General features: G+C 37.1%; 1 protein-coding gene across 2 annotated transcripts in view; it reads right to left on the bottom strand.

The window, feature by feature from the left end:
* The window catches only part of ARHGEF25 (Rho guanine nucleotide exchange factor 25), an 825,360-nt gene that overhangs the window by 66,548 nt on the left and 733,294 nt on the right, over positions 1–25,518 (bottom strand). For both annotated transcript variants that reach the window (XM_053708199.1, XM_053708201.1), the window contains 3 exons: positions 19,261–19,338; positions 15,327–15,518; positions 7,961–8,141 (listed from right to left, as the gene is read on the bottom strand). In XM_053708199.1, the coding sequence (XP_053564174.1) occupies positions 7,961–8,141; positions 15,327–15,518; positions 19,261–19,338 (451 nt within the window). The remainder of the gene's footprint in view (positions 1–7,960; positions 8,142–15,326; positions 15,519–19,260; positions 19,339–25,518) is intronic.

Below are 25,518 nucleotides of genomic sequence, written 5' to 3'. Positions count from 1 at the left end.
TAGTTCTTAACTATTTAATAGCTATTGTACCTGGTTAAAATAAATACAAAGTTACCTGTAAAATAGTGTTAGGGTTAGACTTAGCTTTAGGGGTTAATACATTTATTAGAATAGCGGTGAGGTCCGGTCGGCAGATTAGGGGTTAATAAGTGTAGGCAGGTGGAGGCGACGTTGTGGGGGGCAGATTAGGGGTTAATAAATATAATATAGGGGTCGGCGGTGTTAGGGGCAGCAGATTAGGGGTAGATAAGGATAACGTAGGTGGCGGCGCTTTGCGGTCGGCAGATTAGGGGTTAATTATTGTAGGTAGCTGGCTGCGACGTTGTGGGGGGCAGATTAGGGGTTAATAAATATAATATAGGGGTCGGCTGTGTTAGGGGCAGCAGATTAGGGGTACATAAGGATAACGTAGGTGGCGGCGCTTTGCGGTCGGCAGATTAGGGGTTAATTATTGTAGGTAGCTGGCTGCGACGTTGTGGGGGGCAGATTAGGGGTTAATAAATATAATATAGGGGTCGGCGGTGTTAGGGGCAGCAGATTAGGGGTACATAAGCATAACGTAGGTGGCGGTCAGCAGATTAGGGGTTAAAAAAAATTATTTGAGTGTCGGCGATGTGGGGGGACCTCAGTTTAGGGGTACATAGGTAGTTTATGGGTGTTAGTGTACTTTAGAGCACAGTAGTTAAGAGCTTTATAAAACGGCGTTAGCCCAGAAAGCTCTTAACTACTGACTTTTTTCCTGCGGCTGGAGTTTTGTCGTTAGATGTCTAACGCTCACTTCAAACACGACTCTAAATACCGGAGTTAGAAAGATCCCATTGAAAAGATAGGATACGCAATTTACGTAAGGGGATCTGCGGTATGGAAAAGTCGCGGCTGAAAAGTGAGCGTTAGACCCTATTTTGAGTGACTCCAAATACCGGCGGTAGCCTAAAACCAGCGTTAGGAGCCTCTAACGCTGGTTTTCACGGCTAACGCCAAACTCCAAATCTAGGCCTAAGTCTTTAAGGGCTGCCTCTTATCACATGCTTTTTAAATCTCTTTTCAACACAAAGAGACAGAAAGTACATGTGGGCCATATAGATAACTGTGTTCAGGCACAGGGGGTTATTTAAGATTTAGCACAAAACAATGCTAAATTTAAGACAAAAGATAATAAACCGTCACAGTCATGTGATCAGGGGGCTGGAAGAAGGTTCCTATTAATATAACTGTGTTGGTTATGCAAAACTGGGGAATGGGTAATAAAGGGATTATCTATCTTTTAAAACAATAACAATTCTATGGTAGACTGTCCCTTTAAATACACCCTAGAAACAGCTATAGCTTTAACTAGAAGCATTTTTGCTACTACATGTATATTGCAAAAAATATTAATCCACTATTGGCTGGAATGTCCCTTTAAATCCCTAAAATGATAAATTTCTATAGGGGAGTGCAGTGAAATTCATGTAGGATATCGCTCGAGGGCTAAAAGGGTGGTTCTTTATGCAATTTTGTGCAATACTATTTCAATGAAAGTATAAAACAATGTAACACAAAATAATCATAATTGCACTTTCATGATTTATTTTGCCAGCTTTTCCAGTCATTTACTTATCCTGTAGTTTTTCCACTCCCCCTAGAGAGGCTGCAGTGCATTCTGTGTAAATCAGAACCCTAACACTAATGCTGCATAATGATTTGTTGATGCATACAGAACTGGACACTGTTAAGGAAGTAAGATAAACAACATTCATAAGGCTTTTTGAGGGGGGTGTCCCAGGACTGCAAAACAGTGCATATTTTTGTAACAAAATGACAAGTTAAAGATGTTTTTAAAACATTTCGGGCTATATTGCAAGTGGTGCGCTAATGATAAAGCACAACTTGATATTACTATTGATAAGTCCATGGTAAAACTGATTTACCAGAGAAGGGTTAGCATGACCAACAACAACACTCTAGCGCAACCTAACATTTGAGCTAGAATATTTGGCGCAACTTGAGACCTAAAGTAAAGTGTAAGGGTTAAAAAAAAAATTGCAAATGAATTAAAAACATATTAAAATAAACAATTACACTCATATATGCACTTTTTAATACCCCCCAATAATTTCAATATTGATAAAAATATTTTAAAAGAGTTAAAAAGGGATATGGTATATGGCAAGGTGTTTGACTGGAAAGTGCTCAAATGTGTATATATATCTATATATATATATCTGTAGATATAAATAAATATACAGTCATGGCCAAAAATATTGGCACCCCTGCATTTCTGTCAGATAATGCACCACTTCGCCCAGAAAATTGTTGTAATTACAAATGTTTAGGCATTCTCATGTTTATTTATTTTATTTGTATAGGTATGACACAAAAAAAGTGGAGTGAAAAAAAAAGCCAAATCTGACACATTCCATGCAAAAAATGATTGGCACCCTTAATTTAACATTTGGTAGCACACCACTTCCTGTAGCCATCAATGAGTTTCTTACACCTCTCTACTGGAATTTTGGACCACTCTTCTTTCGCCAACTGCTCCAGGTTTCTCAGATTGGAAGGGTCCCTTTTCCCAACTGCTGTTTTGAGATCTCTCCACAGGTGCTCTATGGGATTCAGATCTGGACTCATGCTGGCCAGTTCAGTACTCTCCAGCGCTTTGTCTTAAACCATTTCTGGGTGCTTTTCGATGTGTGCTTTGGGTCATTGTCCTGCTGTAAGACCCATGACCTCTGATGGAGACCAAAACTTTCTGACACTGGGCCCTACATTGTACAAGAGAATTCTTTGGTAGTCTTCAGATTTCATAATGTCATGCACACAGTCAAGACATCCAGTGCCTGAAGCAGCAAAGTAACCCCAAAACATCAGTGAACCTTCACCATGTTTGACTGTATTCTTTTATTTAAAAGACTCATTTCTTTTTCTGAAAACATTAGAATTATGGGCTTTACCAAAAAGCTGTAATTTTGTTTCATCTGTCCACAACACATTCTCCAAAAAAGGATTTTGACATCCTCATGTAAGTTTTGGCAAACTCCAATCTGTGTTTTTTATGTTTCAGTATCAGCAGTGGGGTCCTCCTGGGTCTCCTACCATAGCGACCCTTTTTATTCAGATGGCGACGTATAGTGCGAGCTGACACATTTGTACACTGTGCCTGAAGGTCAGCTTGAACTTGTCTGGAGTTGATGGAGGTTTTTTTTATCCAACATTTGAACAATTCTTCATTGTAATCTTTGATCAATTTTTCTCTTTTGTTCACATCCAAGGAGATTAGCTACAGTGCCATGGGCAGTAAACTTCTTGACAATGTTGCGCACAGTGGAAACAGGAACATTAAGATCTCTGGAGATGGACTTGTAACTTCAAGATTGTCCATGCTTTTCCATAATTGTTGTTCTCAAATCCTCAGACAATTCTTTGCTGCTCTTTCTCTTCTCCATGCTCAGTGTGGCACACAACAGAAAAGTTGAGTACATTTTCACCATTTTAACTGGTTGCTGGTGTGATTTCCATATTGTCAGCACCTGTTAATTGATACAGGTGAGTTTAATTACAAATTACAGGAGCATCACAAACTTGGAATGCAATTTCTTACAATATTGAGAAGGTGCCAATAATTTTGTTCAGTCCATTTTTGGAGTTTTGTGTGGAATGTGTAAGAGTTGTTTTTTTTCTCCTTTTTTTTGTTTTCATACCAATACAAACAAAAGAAATAAACATGAGAATGCCTAAACATTTGTAATTGCAACAATTTTCTGGGCAAAGTGGTGCATTATCTGACAAAAATGCAGGGGTACCAATATGTTTGAATAAATATTATTAAACCAATGAGCGCAGGGTGAGAAACACCAAACTCCTGAGAATACCTATGTGTTCCCAAAAATAGGTAATAAGAAAATCAGAAAAGGAGAGTATATCAGGAGCCCTACAGCTAAAGGTGCTAGGAGATGAGACTATATAAATAAAAATGGCATAGACATTTAGCGTATCTTAAAAACTAGCATACATTTAATGCACAGCAAATAATACACAAATATGAATAAAAACGGACGTCTCCGTGAGTAAAAGTCCTTAAGTTGCCGCCATATGATAATTATAATAGCAGAGAGAGTTCGTGGTACAAATAAATGATAGTCTGGTGTGCACTTACAGTATCCTTAATGTGTGTTGGTTTGCTAGCAAACAGGGGCTTACCCCAAACTTTCCACTCGATGTCCTCCGTGAGTTGGTTACAGCCGTTAGCGTGATGACACCGCTAATGTGGGTGCTGTCTCAGATCGGCTCTTCTGATTGGTCCAAACTCGGACCCGGTCAGCAGCAGACAGGGGCTTACCCCAAACTTTCCACTCGATGTCCTCCGTGAGTTGGTTAAAAGCCTTTAGCGTGATGACACCGCTAATGATTTACAGACATAACACCCTGTTCCCTGCTGGTCTAAATTCGGAATTAGACATCTCTCCATTTTTATTTGACTAAACATTATTATGTAATGCACAATCTGTATTTTACTATATGACATACACAATATCAATTTAGATTCTTAACATGATTATTATCTTCTAATTAGTTTTAATTATTTTTAAGCATTTATTTCCTTTTAGCAAATAATTTTAACATAAGTGATTTAGAAATAGATACAATACTAATTTTAAGTATTAATTTTAAAGTATCAATTTTTAATATCACTTTTAAGGGAGTTCTGTGAAATCCAGTAATAGAAACCACCTTTATAACTATGTGAGTGATTAGAGATATGAAGCTACCTAAGCTATATGGTTACTTGCCAATACTACCTTAAATACTAAGACCGCCTTAGATAACACTCCCAGGTGTTTCACAACCAATGAGAAGCAAACTACACCTTCAAATAAAGACATACCTGTTGCAGTCTAATCATCTTGAGAAAGCCCTGTAGAGGGTTAAACGCGTCGATGTGCTGCAACTACTACTGAGATTACTATTTGAAACTGGAGCTACCACAGTGTTCATTGAGGATTGTGCAATATCGCTATAATAACTAGTGATTGGAAAGACTTGCAACTAACTCTCTGAACTTTTCATCGGATAACCAAGCTTGTTTTCATCTTTAATTTTGTACCTGCGTGCTAGTTAGCACTAAGAGCAGGTATTATTCATCGGACAATTGCTACACTTGAGTAGTAATAGTCACCACTACCGCTGCTGACCGGGTCCGAGTTTGGACCAATAAGAAGAGCCATTCTGAGACAGCGCCCACATTAGCAGTGTCATCACGCTAAAGGCTTTTAACCAACTCACGGAGGACATCGAGTGGAAAGTTTGGGGTAAGCCCCTGTCTGCTGCTGACCGGGTCCGAGTTTGGACCAATCAGAAGAGCCGATCTGAGACAGCGCCCACATTAGCGGTGTCATCACGCTAATGGCTGTAACCAACTCACGGAGGACATCGAGTGGAAAGTTTGGGGTAAGCCCCTGTTTGCTAGCAAACCAACACACATTAAGGATACTGTAAGTGTACACCAGACTGTCATTTATTTGTACCACAAACTCTCTCTGCTATTATAATTATCATATGGCGGCAACTTAAGGACTTTTACTCACGGAGATGTCCGTTTTTATTCATATTTGTGTATTATTTGCTGTGCATTAAATTTATGCTAGTTTTTAAGATACGCTAAATGTCTATGCCATTTTTATTTATATAGTCTCATCTCCTAGCACCTCTACCAATATGTTTGGCCATGACTGTATATACAGTAGGTATAGATATACTGTATATTTTACAAATAATATACAGAAATATTTATTTAAAAATAATATTTTCTTCTAAGTGAAGAACATAGGAATGTGAAGTATTCCAAATGCACCTTTGACTTCAGTGAAGTTGATCTAGCGAAGTGTTGGGTTTATGAGCAGTAACTGAAAAGGCTTTTTTTCAGCGCACCCCATAGACGTCTATGGGAAGAAGATAGTGCGGTCACGATAGGCTAAGTCCTGAAGTTCGCCTGCGTCTTTTGCTTTAATTTGTAATACTCAACCTAATCCCACCGCGGCAAGTGCAAAAGAAATTAGCGCCCCTTTTGTAACCTGGGCCTTATTTTGTATGTAGATCCGCTGTGATACAGTGAATAATTTCCAATTCATAAATATAATATTGACTTTAGTGTTATTTATTTTATTCAATTGTATTCTTATTTTTTTTTTTTAGATGCTTATCGTCTAGTTTAAGTATTTAGGTTTTAAATTACTGAATGGACAAGTTAATCCCTTGAAAAAAACAAATTTACATATTGGCTGTCTGTATGGAACTCTATTAAAATAAAAGGCCATTCTGCTGGCTGGAAAGTGAATCAAAAACAATATTTGAAATGACTTCTCTTAAATTCATTTTGCATCTGAATGCACTAAAATATTTTTAGAAAAGGTTTTACAGGAAAGACGCTGACCTAAGCTTCTCCAAGTCAAACAACCCAGTGGGATAAGATCAAATCAGTAGCAATTTCGCATCTAAAATTGGATGGGACAGCCAACATCACAACATTGTCTTTAGAAAATCATCCTACAGTCTAGAGCACAAAATACCATAATTATAAAATGCTGACAATATGGTTTTCTTTCAAATAGACCAACCACACATAAACTGATTCAAGCAACCTCACCATAAAAATTCAAACTGGCCAAAGCTCGTCACTTACCTTAAAGTATATTGCTTATAGTTTGTCTAGTCAACCACCAGGCAATGAGAGCTTGCATGTACCGCTCTGCCTGTCAATTATCAATGCTTGAAACAATAACTAGCAACTATCTTCATTATAAGAACAGCACATTCTAACCATAAAGCCAGCTGGCTGTGAAGAATCTTCCCAGAGTCGGTTGGTCTTTTTTCTTTCTTTCTTTCTTTCTTTCTTTCTTTCTTTCTTTCTTTCTTTCTTTCTTTCTTTCTTTCTTTCTTTCTTTCTTTCTTTCTTTCTTTCGTTCTTTCTTTCTTTCTTTCTTTCTTTCTCTCTCACTCACTCACTTACTCACTCACTCACTCTATCTATCTATTTTCTCTACTTATCCATCTATCTATTTATCTATCTATCTATCTATCTATCTCTCTATCACTATCTATCTTTCTCTCTCTATCATTCTCTATTTATCTACCTTTCTATCACTCTCTCTCTATCACTATATCTATCTATCTATCTATCTATCTATCTATCTATCTATCTATCTATCTATCTCTCTTTTTGTAGGGGCTTGTATAGGGGAGGCAAATGGGAGACCAGGATAATTACAAATAAGGAAGGTCATTGAAAGTGGAGTGTGGATATCGCTCAGGGTTTGTTACAGTTTGGTACCTGGGAGGCTCATAGCAACCCCCATAATCTTCACCTAACACAAGGGATCATTTACTTTTGTTTATTTTTAATTTCACTGGGTTTTAATCTGTCCTGTGGCTCGTTATAGAAGACATCATGAAAAAGTAGTTTTTTTGGCTTTTTTTGTGACAGACCCTACAACAGGAAAAAGATGCTGAACCTATTTTTTTTTAGCTGCTCCTACAGAAAATATCAGTGGGTGCCAGTATAAACTCCTGACTGTTTCAACGTGGCCCTTAACTACTTAAATAACAACTCATAGCAAGAGGGCAGTCATTATGTAGTTACAGCTTTCATATGTTTTAACCTATACACGAAAAAGCTCTTTTTAAAGTCCATGATGACTATAACTAGTACCTATCTTATTCTAGACAATATAGGTGATTAAATATGCTGGAAAATGCACCATGTTGTCTATATTAATACCCCCCCCCCCCAAAGCTTTATCTATAATAAACATTTTACATTAGAAATTAGTTTTAAATCTCTATTTTATACCCTGATTCCTGAAAATGTCTAATATAAGCTACACAAATTAATTCATTCCACAGAGCAGATCTGCGTCATATTATGTTGGGCTGTACAAGAGAGTCACTTCAGCTATTACTTGCAGGTCATGTGATCACTTACCATTTAGGAAGTTTCGCTGACTCTCCAGAATCTGCCCAATGTCTCTGACCCAGGCCATTCGGATCTCAGGAGAAGAGGCTTGAAGTATGTATCTAACCACACTTCTATCTGTTCCTCGTGATGTTAGTACAAATTTACAGGGGTCATAATCCATAGATTCTTCAATACCGAGGCAGCTGACCTGAAAGGTATTTTTGGAGATAAGGAGACATTTTTCACTACACATTTTCCTATAGGGTAAACTACTACAACCTTCAATTACACTTATTCTTCGACATACGCAGATCCTAGGGACAGCAAAGTCAAATTTAAACATTCATAATTGAGATAGAGCATGACATTTTATCAATATGGCTTAGGTCTCTTGATATTATTTGTTAAAGAGTAATCCTAGGTGAGCTCAGGAGCATGCATGTGTCCTTTGCCTTCTGGCAGCAGTGTTTGCAATGATGATTATGGCAATGTTATACATAGTTACAAACTTTACTGCCATAGAGAGTCTGCAGCATTCCATGCCAGCAGTGTTTGCAACTATGTATAACATTGCTATAAACATTGTTGCAATCACTGCTACCACATGGCTACAGACACCTGCATGCTACTGAGCTCAATGAGGATTACTCTTTAGCAAAGAATAACAAAAGAACTAAGCAAAAGTGATAATATCAGAAAATTGGAAGGTTGTTCATAATTTAACTCTCTATCCAAATGATTTTAGTTTAATTTTGACTTTACTGTCCCTTTATTAGAAGAGGTAAAGCAAAAGAGAAACGTCTGAAGCTGCTAAAATATCTCTAGATATTTATGCAGATCTGATTCCTTCCCATCTCTTTCATATGCAAATGTTGCTACCTAAGAGTCTGCCAAACATGAATAGCTTTAGATAATCACCATTCACTTCAGTCTGTATCATGCGCCTCACTCGGATAATTAGTTCTCTGTACCATTCACCACTGCTGCGCTGAGCTGCACAATGATTAGTGCGCTGAACGCTTAATGGAGATCAGCAGCAATCAGTTTGTGCGTCTCTATATGTATATGATGCACTTACTGCTAAAGAAGTGAACTCTAGCTATAAATAGTATATCATTGTAAAAGCCACCACATGTTGTAACTATAGCAGTTATTAGATGGCAAAGAATTGTGCAGATTAAATTACTATAAGGCTTCAATGATTTTATTCAGATTTTAGAAAGCAGCGCACACATTTCATGAACAATATACAGCATACAAAACAAGGTTTCCGTTGCTGGGCTGGGGAAAACTGTTATCATGTAATTATTTATAGAGGGTTTATCTAATATAATACATAAAGATAAAATAGCGATTGTCAGTACTTTACAAAAGCGTATTTCCTGCACTGTCTACTTGAGTATATCAATGCAGAGACCAGCTAGGCATAAAAACTGGAAAGGGCAGCCAGATTGCAAGTGGCGTGCTAACAGTTACGCGCAAACAATATCGGGTTTATTGCAGCTGTTTGCACTTGTCGGATGTAGCACTCATACTACAAGTTGAAAGTAAATGTGATCGCTTGAGCACAATTGAATTTGACGCATGTCAGCTTAGCGTGACCTCAGAGCTCTGGTTAAAGGGACAGTCTAGTCCAAAATAAACTTTCATGATTCAGATAGGGCATGTAATTTTAAACAATTTTCCAATTTACTTTTATCACCAATTTTGCTTTGCTCTCTTGGTATTCTTAGTTGAAAGCTTAACCTAGGAGGTTCATATGCTAATTTCTTAGACCTTGAAGGCCGCCTCTTAAGAATGCATTTTAACAGGTTTTTCACCACTAAAGGGTGTTAGTTCATGAATTTCATATAGATAACACTGTGCTCATGCACGTGAAGTTACCTGGGAGCTATCACTGATTGGCTAAACTGCAAGTCTGTCAAAAGAACTGAAAAAGGGGCAGTTTGCAGAGGCTCAGATACAAGATAATCACAGAGGTAAAAAATATATAAATATAACTGTGTTGGTTATGCAAAACTGGGGAATGGGTAAAAAAGGGATTATCTATTTTTTAAAACAATTCTGGTGTAGACTGTCCCTTTAACTGTTTTGCGAGTCAAAAAAGTGTCACAAAACACATCAAAAATACATGGAAAAGTACAGTTACACTCATAATAACACTATCTTTTAAAAATTATTAAAAACATATTGCCAAAAAAAGTTAGAAAGGCTCAATGATATGAGGCGTCAGGTGTGAAAAAAAGGACTGAAAATGGCTTTAACATAGAGATACATACATATATAAATATGTATATGTATGTATATATATGTCTATATATGTTTATTTATTTGTATGTATTTATATGTGCATATATGTATTTAGAGACATATATATACATATAAACACATAAATACATATGTATACATATAAAGACATAGAGGCCTATTTATAAAAGCGTCAACCGAAAATATGCCGGAATTCCACATCGTAATTGTTGCGAGATTAATCCGACCTAGTTATCAAAGCGTCAAGATCGGCAAATGTTGACATTTGTGACGTAACATACGATCCCGTGTTCTCAATCCGACGCAGATCGATGTTTACGTCATTACAAATGTTTCGAATACACATTCGACTCTATTTGACACTTTTTCCAATTTATCAAACATTTAACAGGTACGCTCGTGGCTATTCCGACGCAACGTACCTGGTTTTCAAACCGCCACCCTTGAGGCCGCGGATGCCATAGAAATCAATGGGAGTCTGAAAGCACCGAAAACTTATGTTCGATGCTGCAAGCGAATGAAATATACCCCATTGATTTCTATAGTTGAGAAAAATTACGTTTACACCGAACACCCTAACATAAACCCTGAGACTAAACCCCCCTAATCTGTCACCCCCGACATCGCCGACACAAATAAAATGTATTAACCCCTATTCCGCCGCTCCCCAATACCGCCGCCACTAAATAAACGTATTAACCCTTAAACCTCTGGCCTCCCACATCACCACCACTAACTAAACCTATTAACCCCTAAACTTTCAGACCCCCACATCACCAAAAACTAACTTAAGATATTAACCCCTAAACCTAACAACCCCTTAACTTTAAATTAAAATTAAAAGATCCCTAGCTTAATATAAATTAAAACTTACCTGTAGAATTAAAATAAACTAATTTTAAACTATAAATTAACCTACCCTAACTATTATACTAAAATTAAATTAAACTACCAGCTCTTTTACCTGTAAAAAAAAAATACAAAGAACCCTCAACAGTAAAACCCACCACCCAACCAACCCCCCCAAATAAAAACCCTAACTCTACTAAAAAAAAATTAAGCTACCCATTGCCCTGAAAAGGGCATTTGGATAGGCATTGCCCTTAAAAGGGCATTTAGCTCTTTTACAAGCCCAGACCCTATTCTAAAATAAAAACTCACCCAAAAATTTTAACAAACTCCTAACAATAACCCCCGAAGATCCACTTACAGTTCTGAAGTCCCGACATCCAGGCGGAGAAGTTTTCATTCAGGCGGCGATGTGTTCATCCATCCAGGTGGAAAAAGTCTTCATCCAGGTGGCGATGTCTTCATCGATCCATACGGAAGAGGTCTTCATCCAAGCGGCATCTTCTATCTTCATCCCTGCGGCGCAGAGCGGGTCCATTCTGAAGCCATCCGACGAAGAGCTCCTCTTCTTACGGTCGCCGCCGTAAACTGAAGCTTCAATGCAAGGGACGTGATTCAAGATGTTAAATTCAAATCAGTCAATAGGAGGCGAGCTTCTGAAATCCTATTGGCTGTTCAAATCAGCCAATAGGAGGCGAGCTTCTGAAACCCTATTGGCTGTTCAAATCAGCCAATAGGATGAGAGCTACTGAAATTCTAATGTCTGATTTGAACAGCCAATAGAATTTCAGTAACCAGTAGGAATGCAAGGGACACCATCTTGAATCGCGTCCCTTGCATTGAAGCTTCAGTTTACGGCGGTGACCGTAAGAAGAGGAGCTCCGCGTCGGATGGACCCGCTCCGCAGGGATGAAGATAGAAGATGCCTCTTGGATGAAGACTTCTTCCGCCTGGATGAAGACATCGCCGCCTGGATGAAGACTTCTCTGCCTGGATGTCGGGACTTCAGAACTGTAAGTGGATCTATCGGGGTTAGTGTTAGTAGTTTATTGTAGGCTAGGGTTTTTTTATTTTGGGGGGGCTTTTTTAATTTGATAGGGCTATTAGATTAGGTATAAAAAAAAATATTTTGGATAATTTCGTTTTTTTTCATAATTTAGTGTTTGTTATTTTTTGTAACAATGTTTAATTGTATCTTTAAATAATTTTAGTAGTGTTAGGTTTTTAATATGTAATTTAGATTATTTAATTGGTAGTTTAATTTAATTTTAGTATAATAGTAAGAAGAGGAGCTCCGCGTCGGATGGCTTCAGGATGGACCCGCTCCGCGCCGCAGGGATGAAGATAGAAGATGCCTCTTGGATGAAGACTTCTTCCGCCTGGATGAAGACATCACCGCCTGGATGAAGACTTCTCCGTCTGGATGTCGGTACTTCAGAACTGCAAGTGGATCTTCAGGGCTTAGTGTTAGGATTTTCTTACATTTTTTTTGGGGGGGGGGGGTTATTTTAGATTAGAGTTTGGGCTTGTAAAAGAGCTAAATGCCCTTTTAAGGGTAATGCCCATTCAAATGCCCTTTTCAGGGCAATGGGTAACTTAGTTTTTTTTAGATTTAGGGTTTTTATTTGGGGGGTTGGTTGGGTGGTGGGTTTTACTGTTGGGGGGTCTTTGTATATTTTTTTACAGGTAAAAGAGCTGATATCTTTGGGGCAATGCCCCACAAAAGGCCCTTTTAAGGGTCATTGGTAGTTTATTGTAGGCTAGGTTTTTTTTATTTATTTATTTTTATTTGATAGGGCTATTAGATTCGGTGTAATTTTTTTTTATTTTGGATAGTTTGTTTTTTTCCTGTAATTTTAATTTTTTTATATTTTGTAACTTAGTGTTTTTTTTTGTAATTTAGTACTTTGTAATACTGTTTAATTGTATATTTAAATAATTTTATTAGTGTTAGGTTTTTAATATGTAATTTACTTTATTTAACTGGTAGTTTAATTTAATTTTAGTATAATAGGGTAGGTTAATTTATACTTTAAAATGAGTTTAGTTTAATTCTACAGGTAAGTTTTAATTTATATTAAGATAGGGATCTTGAAATTTTAATTTAAAGTTAAGGTGTTGTTAGGTTTAGGGGTTAATAGCTTAATTTAGTTTTTGGCGATGTGGGGGGCTGACGGTTTAGGGGTTAATAGGTTTAGTTAGTGATGGTGATGTGGGAGGCCAGAGGTTTAGGGGTTAATAAGTTTATTTAGTGGCGGCGATGTTGGGGAGCGGTGGAATGGGGTTAATATTTATATTAGTGGCGGCGATGTTGGGAGCGGCAGATTAGGGGTTAATAGGTTTATTATAGTGGAGGGCGACGGTTTAAGGGTTAATAGGTAGTTTATGGGTGTTAGTGTACTTTGTAACAGTTTAGTTGGTATAAATAAAGTTGGGAAAAAAAACGAAAAACAGCGTCATTGATGACAGTTAACAACAGTCCGATGTTCATCGCCCCGTACTTGGAGCGCATATTTTTGACGGCTTTTTTAATAAATATGGAGATCGTATTCAGATCCGCGGCCGCGTTAATTGGCGATGTTAGGCGAGCATATTGATGCCCGCGGAATGCAACGTAGTTGACGCTTGATAAATATCCCCCTATACTGTATATATAAGTGCATTGGAGCCCTTTTCAGTCAAGTAGCTAAAACATGTAAAGCATAGTTATGCAAAATTCATATATAATAAAGGATTTAACTATATATTTACTGTAAATATTTCACATTCCAATGTTCTGCACATAGCAGAATATGTTCTAAGTATTTATAAATAGATATTCCTATATATCTATATATATCTATACCTATATATAATCATATAGAAATATAGGTATAGACATATAGGAACATATGTATCAAGCTCCGAATGGTAAACGACCGCTGCTCCAAGCAGGCGGACAGACATCGCCGGAAATCAACCCGATCGAGTACGATCGGGTTGATTGACACCCCCTGCTGGTGGCCCATTGGCGTATTCAGCGAGGTCTGTCGGACCTGATCCGCACTGTCGGATCAGGTCCGACAGACCTTGATAACTAGAGGCCATAATGTACCAAAAACCATCAGATATATGTAGAAATAGTTATTTATGAATAAATAGAAGATATTCTTGTATGTGAAGAACAATGGAATGTGAAATATTCATATTTTCATGAGAATATGCGATTGGGTTTGCGTGAAAGTGGGGTGTTTTTTTTTTTCTCTATTCACTTCTATGGGGGAATAAGTGAACATGCACGCGATATTCTAACTTCTGCTTTTTGCGATCACCGGGTTAGCGCGTGAGCAAAAACAGTTTACTTCTAACTCATAATACGAGCGCAACCCGATGAGAGCAAAACGCTTACTTCTAGTGCAGTTAACGTTGATCGTTAATTATCGCTCCACTTGTAATCTGGCCCTAAGTGCATTTTATGTACATCTCTCTAATTTTGGGTGCTGCCATTTTAGAACCTAGGTTGCACTGCAGTTATCTGCAGGAGAGCTGCTGCACATTTGCAAACACTTCAGAACTGGAATGCAGTGAAATCTAGATTTCAACATGGAAAAAAACCTTAATACTGTGCTTATAAAATGTATTTAGGGCCAGATTAAAAGTGAAGCGAAAAATACAGTTTTAGCAAAAGCGATATTTGCGCTCCACTGAGTAATACCAGCGCACACACATTTGCACTGGTATTACGAGTGTGACATCAAGTTCGAATTGCACTGAAGCATTGCGCTCACGAGAGCGCGCTTCCATAGGCTCCAATGGGAGCCTCATTCTCATGTAGTGAATCAAGGCATGAGAAGTAGCGCAGTGAAGGGGGTAAGTCCCGCAGAGATGGGCATCAGATTGTTAATATACAATATATGTATATGTTTATATACATATATATTTATGTATTAATGTGTACATATAACACCCCACACCCGCCAACATTAAACCCTGATAACTGCTTTGTGCATTTATTTTTTAAATGCTATTTTTTAATAAGCACTACACACTAAATTATGGGGGCAATTGGGGGACATTTAGAAAATTAACCAGAGGTTTGACCTATGATTTATTTTCTGAGCGCAAGCTTGCGGTAGCAATAACTAGCCACTTGTAATGGCTGGTTATGTATCCTGTGCCCGCGATCCTGTGCCCGCTCCACTTGTAATCTAGCCCTTAGTGTTTCATTTTCCTTTAATGTCCCTTTAAATGTTCTACATTACATGTATTTTGCCCTGCTTATTTCTTGGACACTCACCTTGATACTGTTTTTAAAGATGTACCCAGGAAGGGAGAACCCTTTCTTTTTATCAATAGGCTCACTAAAAATAATGATCTGTTCAAAGAGGAAGACCCTGCGTTCCTTGCTGCGTGTTAGAAAGCTGGTCTCCTGTTCCGCCACAGCAAAAGTGTCTTGTTGCAGCAGCTTCCCCTGAGCTGTAATCTTTCCCTACAAAAGAGAGTGCATTTATATTATATTATACAGAGGCTCAGATATATTTTTTTCATCTATTAAAGCCAGGATACATAGCTCATATATATTTTCTTAGGAAAATATAATTATATTGCTAATTGTACACCAAATAGACAAGTTTGACATGTGTCCTGCTAAAGTAATATATGTTATTACAATCAGAAGATTATTGAATATATTTTTTTAAACAGAAATATCACAGATAGACAGTTCATATCAACTTCTATATTTGTAGCATACACGTTATTACCAATAATGCACCAGAATTCTCTAGACTGAAATGATAAGACTATAAAGAATGATACACAAAACATATATAACGATACAAACTCATTTAAAAGAATAATACATGTCCATCTGGCTCCTGATTTATTAATTCATTTAGACATTATGATTCTTTTTTCAATATGAACTGAAGATAGAGCTATCAAGATATAATTTGATTTTTCTTATGGTCAAGTAAAAAAAATAATTAGGCAAAGTTTAAGTGCTTAAAGGGACATTGAACCCAAATTTTTGCTATCTTTATTTGAAAAAGAAGGCATCTAAGCTATTTTTTTGTTTCAGATCCATAGACAGCTTGTTTATTAGTGGGTGAATTTATCCACCAATCAGCAAGAACAACCTAGGTTGTTCACCAAAAATGGCCGGTATCTAAACTTACATTCTTGCATTTCAAATAAAGATACCAAGAGAATGAAGAACATTTTATAATAGGAGTAAATTAGAAAGGTACTTAAAATTGCATGCTCTAGCTGAATCACGAAATAAAACATTTGGGTTCAGTGTCACTTTAAGCACTAAACGTATTTCATGCACCTTCCTCTCACTGTGGGTGCCACAATTCTGGAAAATAGGTTTCACTGCAGGTATCTGAAGGATAAAGCAAACACATCAGCACTGGAATTCAGTGAAAGCTAGATTTCAATATAGTAGTACCCATGACTAGAAAGGGGTGGGGAATAACCACAATATTTTGCTTATAAATTGTATTAATTGTTGAATGTGCCTTTAAGCAAGATAAATGTAGCATATAATAAAACTTAGCCAAATATTTATTTAGAAACATAGAAACATAGAAACATAGATATTGACGGCAGATAAGAGCCATAGGCCCAGCAAGTCTGCCCCACCTTACCTAACAGTATAAACTTATCTAGTTCGTAGGATAGCCCTATGCTTGTCCCATGCATTTTTAAAGTCCCCCACAGTGTTTGTTGCTACTACCTCTTGAGGAAGTTTATTCCATAAATCAATCACTCTTTCTGTAAAGAAGTGCTTCCTCAAATTACTCCTGAATCTACTACCCTTTAGCTTGAGCTCATGACCCCTTGTTCTTGAATTTTCCATTTTATGTAAAATACCCACAGCCTCAGTTTTACTAAACCCTTTAATGTACTTGAAAGTTGCTATCATATCACCTCTTTCCCTTCTCTCCTCTAAGCTATACATATTTAGGTCATTGAGCCTATCCTGGTAAGTTTTATTTTTTAGACCATGTACCATTTTGGTAGCCCTCCTTTGCACAGATTCAAGTTTGTTAATATCCTTCTGAAGATATGGCCTCCAGAACTGCACACAATACTCAAGATGAGGCCTAACTAATGATCTATAAAGTGGCATAAGAACCTTACTATTTCTGCTGCAAATACCTCTACCAATACATCCAAGCATTCTGCTAGCCTTACTCGCTGCCTTACTACATTGTTTACTAAGTTTTAAATCATCTGAAATAATAATTCCCAAGTCCTGTTCCTCGTCTGTAACAGTCAGTAAAGTGTCATTGAGTCTGTAATTAACATTTGGATTTTTCTTCCCTAAATGCATTATTTTACACTTAAGCCCAATTTGTTAACCAATTAGAATTTAAATATGTCAGGATCTGTACAAATCAGAAAAGAGAGAGGGCCTTGTGACATCACTGCCCCTTAATTTTGTATTGAATAAAGGGACATAAAAGTATACTTTCATGATTCAGACAGAGCAAGCAATTTGAAAAAAGAAATCCAATTTACTTTCTATGAACAAATTTACTTTGTTTCTCTAGGTAACTTCTGTTGAAGGATTCCTAGGTAGGCTCAGGAGCATGCACGTATGCCATATATTGTTCTAAACACGTGCCCACTCCAGAACCTACCTAGGTATGTCATTTATCAATGGGCAACAAAGTAAATTTGATAACAGAAGCATAATTGGAAAGTTTTTATTTCAAATTGCTTGCTCTATCATGATCATGTAAACAGAATGGTCTCAGTATACAGGAATCTTTGAGCCCACTGGTAGTTTTAAGTAAGGGTTATTACATAAAATAAAAAAATATTTATATTAAAACATACTCTGAAACCACTGGCTTGTATAAACTGTATTGTTTTACAAGTGTTTTTTGGGTTCACATCAGTATGCTTCTCAGCTGCACTTATATTTTCAATGACTGATTTTTATATTTTTTCTTTCCTGCCTAGACTAATAAAGTTGGTTCATGGTTTTAAAACCAAAAGAGGGAAATTACATCAGATCCTATAATACATACCTGTGTGCTTCATTATAAGATAGACAAGGCAGAGTGATGTAGGTGCAGGAATAAATATTTTATTTTGCATATTATATGCATGTGTATATGTATGTATTTGTGTCTATGGGGCTAATTTATCATCGGTCTGTCCTACATGATCAGCTTGTACAATGCCGCCCCCTGCAGCGGGTTTGCGGCCAATTGCAGGGGGTGTCAATCAGCCTGACTGTATAGGATCGGGCAGATTGATGTCTGCAGCCTCAGAGCAGGAGGACCAGTTATGGAGCAGCGGTCTTAAGACCGCTGCTTCATAAATGCTGTTTCCAGCAAGCCTGAAGGTTTGTGCGGAAACAGGGGCATCAAGCTCGGAGCTTGATAATTCGGCCCCTATGCGTATTTGTGAGAGTATATGTGTGCAAGTGTTTGTGTATGCAATTGTGAGTAAGTTTGTGTGTGTATGTATCTATGTATTTGTATATATTTGAGTGCATATGTGTGCGAGTGTTTGTGTGTGCACTTGTGAGTAAGTTTGTGTGTGTATGTATCTATATATTTGTATATATTTGAGTGCATATGTGTGCGAGTGTTTGTGTGTGCACTTGTGAGTAAGTTTGTGTGTGTATGTATCTATGTATTTGTATATATTTGAGTGCATATGTGTGCGAGTGTTTGTGTGTGCACTTGTGAGTAAGTTTGTGTGTGTATGTATCTATATATTTGTATATATTTGAGTGCATATGTGTGCGAGTGTTTGTGTGTGCACTTGTGAGTAAGTTTGTGTGTGTATGTATCTATGTATTTGTATATATATTTGAGTGCATATGTGTGCGAGTGTTTGTGTGTGCACTTGTGAGTAAGTTTGTGTGTGTATGTATCTATGTATTTGTATATATTTGAGTGCATATGCGTGTGAGTGTTTGTGTGTGCACTTGTGAGTAAGTTTGTGTGTGTGGGTGTGTGTATGTAAGTATTTGTGTATTTTTGAGTGCATATGTGTATGTTTGCGTGTTTGTGTAAATGCTTGTGAGTATGTTTGTGTGTCTATGTGTATTTGTAAATGCCTATGTGTGTGTGTTTGAGTATACGCTTGTGTTTCTGTATGTGCTTGCAAGTGTTTATGTGCTTGTGTGTGTGTGTATATTTATTTATGTATAAACAACACTTTACAATAACTCTTAAATCTCTAGCACAAAATAAGTCACATACCTCAAATCCCTGAAGCCGGCCAAGGTTCATCATATCATTGCAACGCTTTGGTACAAAACACATCACTTCCACAGCTTTCTGCAAATAAACAGACATGCCCAGAAGGTAAAGCTCACATGTTTCTATGTTATATAACCAGTTTGCTTTCCTTCCCATTCTCTTACCTTACATTTGTTACAAATAATAAGACAATCTCTCATCTATTTATGTAATAACAAAACAGAAAATAATTATATCATCTTGCTGATTATAGTCATACTTAGGTAAGGCCTAGATTCTACATCCCCATAGTTTTCAAAAGAAGCAAAATGCTAGATTTAATTTGTATTGCTGTTATATGATTTAGGGCCTTACAGATTGTCAGTATTAGATCTAATCCTTCTAGAAGCTTGTCCTAACTCAAACTTTTTTTCCTCTGAAAACCTGGATTCAGTTATGGGATGTATAAAAGCCTCATTACTCTCCCTGATAACCAATTCCTGATTGTATTTTAGAGGACAGAAAACATTAACAATAATTACACTGTATCAAAAGATCCCAGTGTGTTGTGCATATTGTTCACAGTAATGGTGACTAGTGCATATTATAATTATAAATATAAGGGCCTCTATTTATCAAGGTCTGTCGGACCAAAATGGGCATAGATCAATACTTTGGGTTGTCTACTACACTACACTAAAGCTAAAATTAACCCTACAAGCTACTTAATTAACCCCTTCACTGCTGGGAATAATACAAGTGTGGTGCGCAGCAGCATTTAGTGGCCTTCTAATTACCAAAAGGTAATGCCAAAGCCATAAATGTCTGCTATTTCTAAACTGATAGGAACCCAGATAAGTATTTACAACCATTTGTGCCATAACCTAAAGTTTGTGAAAAAGTTAACGATTTTTTTTTATTTGATCGCATTTGGCGGTGAAATGGTGGCATGAAATATACCAAAATGGGCCTAGATCAATACTTTGGGTTGTCTACTAAAAAAAAATATATACATGTGAAGGGACAGATATCAGTGTTACAATGTAACTATCGCTAATTTGGGAAAAATGGTTGGAAATAGCAAAGTGCTACTTATACTTTGGTTATTGGGTATTTCTAAACTCAGGACAAAAATTAGTAACTATTTAGCATGGGAGTTTTTTTGGTGGTGGTAGATGCGTAAGAGATTTTGGGGGTCAAAGTTAGAAAGTTAGAAATGGCGAGAAAAACTGTATATAATATGATTGGGTATAGTAAATGAATAAGAGGAAAATTACAGCTAAACACCGCAGAAATGTAAAAATAGCCCTGGTCCCTACCAGTAAGAAAATTGAAAAATGGTCTGGTCACTAAGGGGTTAAAAAGATAGATAATGCCCCAACTTTGCACAACCAACATTTTTATATTAATATACTTTATTACATTTAAAACTTAAAAGTTCTGCCTGTTTCTAAGCCCCTACAGGCAGCCTCTTATCACATGCTTTTTTTTATAAGCTTTTCACAACAAGAGACTGCTAATTCATGTGTGCCATAGTTATAACAGTGTGCTCACTCCAGTGGAGTAGTGCAGGACACATCACTAATTAGCTAAAATGCAAGTCATGTGATAAGGAGCTGTCAGAAGAGGCATAGATACAAGGTTATCACAGAGGTAAAAAGAATATTAATATAAACATGTTGGTTGTGCAAAACTGGCGAATGGGTAATAAAGGGATTTTCTTTCTTTTAAAAAAAATAAAATTTCCTTTTCCTGTCTAACCACAGAGTCAAATGAGAGTGGTTCAGTATATAGGTCACAGATCTATAACCACACCATTATACCATATAACATATTTTATCCAAAATAAGTATGGAGCCCTACCAAGATTAAAGGATGCCTGATTAAGAATATTTGATTTTGAATATGTCCCCTACTCTAACAGCAAGCAAAACTGTATAATTATGTATTAAACAGTTCTTGCTAATTAATAAGGAGAAGTGCATAACTAATAATGTATCCTTAGGTCAGTGTAATTGTTCTACTGCCAATTTTAACAGTCTGTTAGCTCGCTCACCTCACATTATTGATTAATCGCCTACTTTGATGGGTTAATTTTGCATTTCTTTGAGTTCATTTATATACATAGGGAGCTCCAAATATATGTTTATTGTACCTTGTTATATTAGCGTATGTAGATTTTAATCAGTAGTGTGTAGGATTATCTATCTGTTTTTCCCAAGCTACACCCAGTCGCTAATTACCTTAAGTCAACTGATCATATTTGATTAATTGATCATTTGCATATATACGGACACTGATATATATATATATATATATATATATACACACACACACACACAGCAGGAACAGCTTTCACACACACTCAGGCTGCTGGCAGCAACATGGTTAACCCTGCAAGTCTGTTATATAATGATGTATAGTGATGGCGCTGTAGGTACCACCATACAGCCAGTCACCAGCCATACTGCCCACCCCACAGACAGAAAGCAGAGCACACTCTCTCCTGCAGCTGTTCATGCGTGTCCTGTTAGTCGTTTCACAAAATCCACAGTGCCGGGGTCACCATAACTACCTAGACTTTGGACCTGGCATCTGGAAATGGGAGCCAGGATGAAATGTCAATTTGAAAGAAGAAACATGAAAAACTATAAGATACCTTCCCACAAAAGAATAGAATATTATTTAGATGTATTCCATGTGTGTTAATATATAAATATTGCCTTTTCTATGTATTATATACACCCAAATGACAAAGTATTCATTTGTGAAAATGTATCTTTTACTTTTGTGTGTTTTTTACATTCTGGCAGTTATACATTTGCCTGTTTCCCTGTTTAAGAACATTTTGTTGCAAATATTTCTGTGATTTATAATCTCTCTTAAAGAGATATTAAAGGGATATGAAACTGAAAATATTTATTTTGTGATTTAGACATAGCATACAATTATAACCTTTTCCACCATAAAAGTCAACGGAGAAAAAAAGGGGGAAAAAAAACCCCTACTCGCGCACTAACCCAAATTGCCATAAGTCCCCTACTCTAATAACCCCTAAACTGCAACATAGACCACCACAAAGTCCCCACTTATCCCCTAAACTGCAACTCCCCACATCACAAAGTAAACCACTACACTTTTAACCCCTAAACTGCCAGGTCCCCACAACGTTACCTTTAAAAAAATAAAAACCAACCATTACTATTAAACAAAAAACTAACATTACAAAAAAATAAAAAAAATAAGATTACTGCTAAAAACAAAAACCTAACATTACTGTAAAAAAGAAAAAAAAAAAAAAACTACCATCACAAGAAATAACAAATGACCAAAAATAAAAAAGAATTATGCCTATTCTAACCCCCAAGAAAACTATTCTAACACAAACCTACAAATATCCCATAAAAGGACCTTTTGTAGGGCAATGCCCTAAAGTGAGCCAGCTCTTTTTCTTAAAACATAGACTGAGTGAGTGTTGGGGTGATTGATCTTGTTACATCTGAGGTGGCAGAGAAGCAAAATAAGTAGTTTATGCTTCTTAAAGGGACACTCAAGTCAAAAGGAAACTTTCATGATTCAGAAAGAGCACACCATTTGAAGAATTTTCCCAATGTACTTCCATTATCACATTTTGCACAATCTTTTTATATTCACACTTTGTGAGGCACCTGCACCTGCTGAGCATGTGCACAAGCTCACAGGGTATAAGTATACTAGTTTCTGATTGGCTGATGTCTGCCACATGAAAATGGGAGAAAAAATAAATTTGCCAGAAAAAAATAATCAACTGCTTTTGTGAAATTCAGAGTAAGTGTTATTGCATTGTCTTTTTATAATGCACATAATTATGGAATTCCTTTAAATATGTGACTGCACGATCAGTTTACCCCATGCACACCCTCTTGTATTCTCTGCAACCACTTCCCTCCAACAGCTCTAGGTCCTGTATAGAGCAGAACATTCCACATGATCAAAGCCTAATCAACAATAACTGATTTCTCTACACACCTTCCCGCAGGTTTAACATTTGGCCTGTAGGTGTCAGGTTCTGAAATCTAACCCATCTCACAAGATAATTTGGTACTACTTTCTGAATTTTCTAAACATGTAGACTTTAAAGAGACATGTAATACTTTCATTCTTTATTTTGCTCCCACTCCGTTTGCTGTAATTTAACTCTGGATATTAGAAGTGTGTACACCAGATTTCACAAGCCAGTCATAGCTTGCTTCAGCCTAGCAGTGCCTCTTATTCACTATTTGCTTTACCAGGTATATATGTGATTTGGTTGCTTTTCAAGTTACCCTGTCTACAAATAAATGAACTGAGCTTTGGTAACCTGAATATTCCAGCCTTGTTCCTCTTCCTCCAGTTACACTGTTTGCCATTTACTGGACTAAATTTATATAATGTAATCGCTCCAGCACTGCAGTACCTCTGGTTCCAGTTACACTGTTTGAAAGTTAATGGACTGTGTTTATATAACTTGATTGCTGCTTTAGCTGTGTCATTAAACTCTGACCTGCTATTATCCACTTTCTAACTGATGTGCCTGCCATAGCTTGCTGCATCTACTGCTATGTATTGTTTCTTTACTATCTGGTTCAAGTCTTTACCATAATTTTAACTAGTGGATCCTATATCAAGATTATACAAATGCATTGAAATACGAGAAATTACATACTATGCACCAGAGAGGAATCTGTTTTGGGACTGTTATCAAATAGAAAGCATCCCATGGACTACCATTTTCCTATGCCTTAAGTGTCCCCAGAGATTCAAATACTCCAGGTTATGCAACAAGTCGGTAGAACAGAAAAGATAATGCCCATTCAATGTTCTCACTACCCTGCTAGAATTCCACAAGATCATATGCAACAGAGATAATGATCTCAGACCTGGATACCTAAGAGCAGTAGGTCATCCAGGAGTTGAATACAATCAATGTAATAATGATATGGTCAGCTGACATATGTTAGCCTTATCCTGTTTCAGAGTTAGCTGGTCTCCTCTTACGTGAAGTGTGACCTTTAGTTCACTGGGCCTTGATGCTAGTACACGCATGCTGTAAAACGGACAGCTCTATACGTTCCTCAGGTGTAGCTGAGGAAGTTTTCTCAGCACACTTCCTTCATGAATAATCCAGGCCGCACCTCACAGGTATAACATTAAAATAAAAAAGCATCTCTGTGTTAGGATTGAGCCATGTAAGTTATAGTTGTGATGCAATTTGATGATTTGAATGTGCTCCATCATTTTTGTTTTTAAGTTATTAATATGATACTTTGAGCTCTGTATGGATTATTAATAGATGTTGTTTTCGCCTACAAATTGCTGAAACGTCCCAGCATCAGATATCACACAGTGTGCATGAGACTAGAACCAATTTGAGTACAAAGCAGCAGAGCCAGCTTACAGCTCCCCATACTTCTCAGGGTACCGAGGACTTCTAAGGTGGGTTCTTTTGTGTTTCATACACCTGCCATTTCCAGTATTTACTACACTCATTAGACCAAGAGCTTAAGTTGGAGCTGCACTTGCAAGCGCTTTTCATACTTTGCTGTTTTTATGATAGAAAATCAAGTTTTATGCTATTAATGTTTATTTTTATTTTCATGAGAACTGTAGCACTAAGGAGGATATTGTCCCATCTGGAAGTTACAACTTGCTGACATGTTCTAATCCAATAAGCCTTAAGCTTTGTGAGCACTCTCTTGGCAGTCACCATATAGGCAATTATTTATAAAAGGCCACACTATTGTTTGTTTTTGTGTTTCTCTCTTTTATAGGAGCAGAACCTTTTTTCTTACTGTTCCCATGCTCCTTTCATTTCAAGCTCACTAAATCACAGGCACCTCTTTTCCTTAAGCACAGACTCATGAACTGGACATTTTTCCCCCAATTTGTGTTTTGGTTCTTCACTATGCATATACATGCAGCAGTTTTGCAAGAATGGTTTTAAAAATGGTATAGATTGAGTAAACAATGAAGCCATCTAGTGCTCAAAAGCATTACTGCAAAATTGATGCCATATTGTTCTCCAGGTGTACACAGTGCTGCCTAGGTATTCTTTTAAAAGACTACCATGAGAATCATGTGTTTCATATCCCTTTAAAGTTAGAGCATGTCATTTTAAGACTAGCGACCCTGCAATACTATGGGGCCAATTTATCAATGTCTGTCCGACATTATACTCTGTAGCGTATCATGTCCAACAGACATTGCTGAATGCCGCAAGCATACGCTGTCGGCATTTAAAGGGCCACTAAACCCAAAATC

The sequence above is a fragment of the Bombina bombina genome, chromosome 3 (assembly GCF_027579735.1).
Source record: "Bombina bombina isolate aBomBom1 chromosome 3, aBomBom1.pri, whole genome shotgun sequence".
In the NCBI taxonomy this organism is placed as follows: domain Eukaryota; kingdom Metazoa; phylum Chordata; class Amphibia; order Anura; family Bombinatoridae; genus Bombina; species Bombina bombina.
The sequence above is the reverse complement of the archived record's forward strand: the minus strand, read 5'-3'. Positions and strand labels throughout refer to the sequence as shown.